Below are 5,984 nucleotides of genomic sequence, written 5' to 3'. Positions count from 1 at the left end.
ACAGTTATGGCTAGGAAACATGTCTTCCTTCACTAATTATGATATGGTTATTATCACATGACTGAAGCGACAGTACAGAGCAAACGGTGGTAAAAGTTCAAACAAGGAGTTTTACGTCAATGAATACAGTTGCATAATAAACGGCAAGAAGCCAAAGGCAGTTTGCCTGTGAGCGAAATGCACTGCTGTGTTTTACAAAAGCGATTCAGCACAAACTCCATCAGCAGACAATCGTACAGAATGACTTGCATTGGATGTTTCCAGGCTAAAAAAACAGTTGAAAATGTCTCACTTCTCTAAATGTCCATTAAATCAGAACAGAGTGGCTTGCACACTGTCCACTTTATGTTATGTGAATTATTACTAGGATGGAAACACTTTCTATGTAAAAACATTTTTTTCCAATGTTCAAAAATTAAATTATTTAAAAAACAAAATGTGTTTTGTCATTATATGGCCTTGTATACGCATATCTGTCCGACTGTGTGTGGGTGCAGAGTTTGCTTCCTCAACCTGGAAATGAAGGTGTAAATTAAAAATATATGGGGAAGCTGGTGTTGCTCTCTTTGATAGATCAGCATATGAATCAGAATAATAAATGGCTGTGGTCGGAGCCATTTACGGGAGTGCTAGAGTGCTCTGTAATCAATGGATTCTAATTATACCTGTAAAGGTGTGTCATTGTGCACCTCTGAATCTGTTCAGCGGTTAGTTTTGTAATATTTGTTCACTGTCTTTCTGTCATCACGTTTATGTTTGGCAGAACACGTTTTTTAAGCCCAGTCGTGTTTTCCCAAGAATTCCAAATGGTTTGCATACCCATACTGAATCCAGATTATCTCCTCAACCACAAGGGTTATTTGACTAATTTAACCTTCCTCTTGTGTTAGCTTTCTGTTAGCATCTCTTGTGTTAGCTTTCTGTTAGCATCTCTTGTGTTAACGGGTCGGTTTTGACCCATGTCTTAAGTCAGGTGTAAAATACACTAAAAACAATTATCTTTCATCCAATTAGTTTCTCACCTCTTGGTTACCTTGTTAGGCTTCCTTATCCATGAAAATGTTGTTGTATGTTTTAATATTTTTGGTGTGGGCCTCTGGGCCTTTTCTTTGTCAGGATACCTCCATTTCAATTAAATAAATGGTAAAATTAACCTCAAGAGAATCATATAAATAAATAAAAAGGTTGTTGTGTTACCTGACTATTACTGTTGTCTCTTAAATACATTTGTTTTATTTATTTTTTCATTTTGATATTATTCATTATAGTAACATTTATGGTGTTACGGATCAATTGTCATTTGTTGATTCAGGTGTCCGTCAACATTTCGTGTGAAACTAACCAATGAACTCTCAGGAAATCCCTAAGGACCTACACACCTACACCTCAAAAATACACTGGCTTTCAGTCAGAGACAAGACAGCCCTACCAACACATCTAAGGGGTCGTTCACACTGGACGTGACTTTTAAATGTACAGTCGCCTCTAAAATGCCTTGGCACAAACAGCTCGGTGCGCCTGTGGAGCGGGCCTGCCGGGCGATACACACTGACATTGATGAGCTGTGCGACTCCGCGCAAGGCGCTTAAAAGTTGAGAATATTGCAACTTTAACATTAACGTTAACATTGTAAATAGTTTGTTTTTCTATAGTACATATTTTGACTCAAATATGTAGTTAATATTTTGTTTGAAAACAAAAACTGTTGTAATGTTCATTTTTCATTTGCACACACCCCATAACGCTTGGTCTGTACGATGAAGTCATTCCTCACTCCCATTTTATCTCAGTCCCTCTCTCGTTTAGGTGAAACACTTAAAAAAACAATAATAAAACATTTGGTATTAAACATTTATTAACATGTATCTACCATTGTATTCATATATTCGTCCAGTTCATCCACATGAGGAAAGTTATGAAGAATTTCAAAAATCAAGCTTCAATTTTTCAACTTTAGGGCCATATTATCTCTTTACACTTGTGCTTTAGGACAATCGTGCCTCATTATAGAGAGATATGAGATTGATTTGATATACAACATATGAAGGCCTCAATCAGAGCTGACAGCCAACAGGTGATGCAACAGCAATCAATTTGGTACATTATTGTGGATCAGCAAAACATCTTGTCCAGGATCTTCTCCTTCATGGTAGCTTCACTGACTGTTGCCCTGGCAGTATGTATAACTCCACCGACGGTCACTGTCAACGAGAAACAATAAGGTTTGAAGAGCATTAACACACTGCTTCGTCCATTGATATTAAGAATACAAGGTGAAAAGCTTTGGCATCTGAGAGGCGCTGTAAGTGGGATGTGGATGTGATAAACTGTTACTAATGATCTTACCGACTGTTACTGTCAAAGGAGCTTGACACTCCAGTCAGGAAGTGGTCACTGGCAACCGTCCAGCTGAAGTATTCCTTATAGTAGTTGACGCGTGTCGCTGTTTGGCAGTTGGATGTGGTAAAACCAGGAGAACTGCAGCACTGAAACCTCCATCTGAAAATAAAGAATATTGGGTTCATATACATATGCAACTATGTTAATTTAGTTAACAACAGGATTGTTTTACTCCACCTGCACTTAAAGTTTCCCCAACTAATGTTTTGTTACTTCAAAATTATCTGATTGATTTTGTTTTTATTAATTAAGGCAAAGACAAATGACTTACTTCCTGTCCTGGAAGAGGTTGCTGCGATCACTGTAGACGCCTGCGATCACTTCATTCTCTCCACATTTGAAGCCCTTTGACTCCCAATGTTCGTTCGTCGGCTTCGACCACTTGCATGCTCTTTGTAACTTGAAAGCCTTGCACGAAAACGCCCATAGTCGATCTTTTTTGTCGTTATTGTAGAGACTATTGTGGAAAGAAATCAGCACGTTAGAAAGTTATGGATTACCATGTTGAGGAATAATGTATAAACCATAACTGGATTTGTACTGCCTACCTTGTAATGCCAGATACAGCTTGACTATTAGGACAAGTGCGACTGAACGTGTTCTCCAAGGTATTGTCCCACTCGCTGTATGCATGGAGGTAATCCGCTGTAAGAGAAAGGTACGTTTACTGGGTGAGTTACAGGCAAAGCTGTGAACAGGACAAGGTCTAACAGACTGGAAAAGTTACATTTAACTAGCATGGTTAAGATATTCCCTATTGGTCGAACTGCTTTATTTGTGTACTTACTGCAGACATACAGCTTGTTGATCTTCAGAATGTCATTCTCTGACATGCCGACCCTCTGGCCTATTTGTGCTGAGGCGTCGAGGGGAACGATGGTATCTCCTGAATTCTTTGAGAAGGCTTTCGCTCCATAATGCATTACAGACGTGTAGTCGTATGGGACATTGAGGTTGTTTGTCTCCCATCGGCCAAAGTTTCCTTCTTGTCCTTTCAGGATGTTTCCAAAGTTGATCTTGACGAAAGCGTCCCTGTCACTTCTACTTTGCTCGTGCCAGAAGCCGAGTGCGTGGATGAGCTCATGCTGAATGATGCCCTTCTGAAGGCATCCTTTACCCAGAGATAGTTCTTGGGACTTTCCGGTTCTCCCAACCCACGACCAACATCCGCTTTGTTTCACGATGCTGACGTAGTCGGTCTGGTCAGTACGAGTAACAAACCGGATGCAGGTGCTCATGTGGAAGCCACTGATTGCATCGTCAATCTGGTTCTTTTCAGAGCTGGTGAAGGAATCACTCACGACATATGGCACTGTAACTGTCTTCAGTACCTTTAGCCATCTGCAGTTATCACAGATTCTGGCATTCCTTGCGTTTGAGACGAAAACATCTCCTTCTGTTAAATGCTCTTTTATTTGTTGGTTTGCTGTCAGGATTTGTGAGTTGACTGTCTTGGTATCTATAAAGAGAATAACATAGGTTTAGTCCGATTATATTGATTTGCGAAACAATGTTAATTGTTCTACTGATCACAAAAATAGCCAAGACAAAGATACATATATATATATATATATATATATATATATATATATATATATATATATATATATATATATAAATAGTACACGCAGTCCAATGTAGTACAATGTACAATGAAACTAATTACCTTGTGTTTTTCCTTGGCAGAAATTGAAACTCCAGCGATGATCTCTGTCAATAAAAAAGCAACGTCATTAGAAAGTTAAAGTTATTGTTACTAAATTCATCAATAGAGGCTCATGACTGGCAGCAGTGGTAGTAAACGCAATATAAATGTTGACTGTTTCATTGAATGTCTATAAACATGAACATGTAACATTAATAAATGTTGAAAGTAGAAACACACTCTGGCGTCAGTATATTTACCCGTTGTCGTTGTTCTTGAGCTGGGTCTGGACTCCCGTGAGGAAGTGGCCTGCAGGAAGTTGCCAGTTGAAGTCTTCGCCCCAGTAGTTGACCATCGGAGTTTTACGACATTCAAATGTGAGAAAGTTTGGAGCAGAGCAGCAGAGGAACTTCCAACTGAAACAAGATCAGATCAAGCAAACCATTTAACATTTAATCAAGGAGTGAATTCTACTATGATGTGACTGTTATGAACAGGGACAATCTTCATTAATGACAGGTATTCAATAGTGTTAATATTTCAGTGCATAATTACAGCAAACTACCAACCTTCTGCCTCCTTGTGCGTTGTTGTAGTCGCTGTAGACGCCAGCAACCACATGATTGACCGGGCAATTGTAGCTGAGTTCTTTCTCATATAAGTCCTGGGAACTGGACCAGGAGCAGTCGGAGGTGGGGCCGAAAGACTTGCACTCAATCTTCCATTGGCGATCTTGGTCATTGGCACTGTAGGAGCTTTAACATGAATCAAAATGATTTAATGGAAGGTTCAGTAGAAACAGTGAATATGAAGTGTACATTTTGATTTAGAAGTTATTGAAATGTTTTCATATTCATGTGCAAGTTTACCTATTAATCTGAGACACGACGTGTTTGTCTGGACAAGCATGACGCAGAATGCCTTTCAACTTGTTGTCATAGTCCTCTGCTCTGAGTCCAGCTGCAAACATGTGGTTCCATGATTAATAATCAACATCATCAATACAATACAAACTCAGCCTATATTTACAAATGAGAGATCAATGATCTTACCTGTCAGAAGGACGGAAACCACGATGAAGGTCCACATTGTGAGTGATGTGTCAGTGTCTGACCTGTGAGGAGACTGCCTTCACCGACTGCAGGTGCTGCAATTTATACGCTTGTGACAAGGATCATGAGCATGTGTGTGCTTTGGCACATTTCATGAGCAGGTGTGTGTGTTGACACATTTCATGAGCAGGTGTGTGTTGGCTCATTTCTTAAGCATTTCTGTGTGTGTGTGTTGGCACATTTCTTAAAGCATGTGTGTGTTTTGGCATGTTTCATGAGCGTGTGTATTTGCTATCTCAAACCAAACAGCAGAGCTGTGAGGTCACTTGTTAACAAAAGAGCAAAGGAATTCCCCATCTCTTCATCCCACCATCCCTCGACCCCCATCTCCACATCTCTTGACGCTAAACCCTACATCTATTCATCCTTAGATCCCCATCTCCTCATCCCTTTTGGAAAGGAAACCGTACATTACTTCTGTTGCGATCTGGTGCGATAGAGAAAATTACAGGGGGGGTGCCCCGACCCCCTAATATAACAGTAGGGGAAACACTGGAACTGCTATGTTCTTGAGATTGAGGTCTGAAATCCATCCGCACACACACCTCAATGACTTCATGCATGCCTGTCATTAATGAAGATTGTTCTTAAAAGTCAAATCATAGTCAAGTTTTACTCCTTGATTAAATGTGAAATGGTTTGCTTGAGCTGATCTTGTTTCAGTTGAAATTTCCTCTGCTGCTCTGCTCCAAACTTCCTCACATTTGAATGTTGTGTAACGGGTAAATATACTGACGGCAGAATATGTTTCTACTTTTAACATTTATTAATGTTGCATGTTCACTTATGGGCGTCGAGGGATGAATGGATGAAGAGATGGGGTCAAG

General features: G+C 39.8%; 2 protein-coding genes across 2 annotated transcripts; both read right to left on the bottom strand.

The window, feature by feature from the left end:
* Positions 1 to 1,851: 1,851 nt before the first annotated feature.
* Positions 1,852 to 3,808, bottom strand: LOC306736876 (zinc metalloproteinase nas-13-like). Its single transcript, XM_079218561.1, has 5 exons — positions 3,188 to 3,808; positions 2,949 to 3,045; positions 2,672 to 2,857; positions 2,347 to 2,499; positions 1,852 to 2,201 (listed from the first exon to the last, which is right to left on the bottom strand). Exons 1-5 carry the CDS (start codon positions 3,636 to 3,638, stop codon positions 2,156 to 2,158), a joined length of 933 nt encoding a protein of 310 aa, XP_079074687.1. The 5' UTR covers positions 3,639 to 3,808; the 3' UTR covers positions 1,852 to 2,155.
* A 493-nt stretch (positions 3,809 to 4,301) lies between these two features.
* LOC306736532 (dermatopontin-like) lies at positions 4,302 to 5,134 on the bottom strand (the record flags this gene model as incomplete). The annotated part of the gene is made up of 4 exons (XM_079218178.1): positions 4,302 to 4,461; positions 4,615 to 4,800; positions 4,915 to 5,005; positions 5,098 to 5,134. The coding sequence occupies 4 exons, from the start codon at positions 5,132 to 5,134 to the stop codon at positions 4,302 to 4,304; spliced, it is 474 nt and encodes a 157-aa protein (XP_079074304.1).
* Positions 5,135 to 5,984: the final 850 nt, after the last annotated feature.

This window comes from Taurulus bubalis, assembly GCF_910589615.1.
Source record: "Taurulus bubalis genome assembly, chromosome: 5".
In the NCBI taxonomy this organism is placed as follows: Eukaryota; Metazoa; Chordata; class Actinopteri; order Perciformes; family Cottidae; genus Taurulus; species Taurulus bubalis.
This window is presented reverse-complemented; position numbering and strand designations above follow the sequence as displayed.

Excerpts from the sequence above, each read along its gene's own strand:
- LOC306736876 (XM_079218561.1), bottom strand. The coding sequence starts at position 3,638 with ATGAGCACCTGCATCCGGTTTGTTACTCGTACTGACCAGACCGACTAC. Across the intron at positions 2,500-2,671 it reads AACCTCTTCCAGGACAGGAA|ATGGAGGTTTCAGTGCTGCA; the intron begins GTAAGTCATTTG and ends CTTTATTTTCAG. Across the intron at positions 2,202-2,346 it reads TCCTTTGACAGTAACAGTCG|TGACCGTCGGTGGAGTTATA; the intron begins GTAAGATCATTA and ends TCTCGTTGACAG.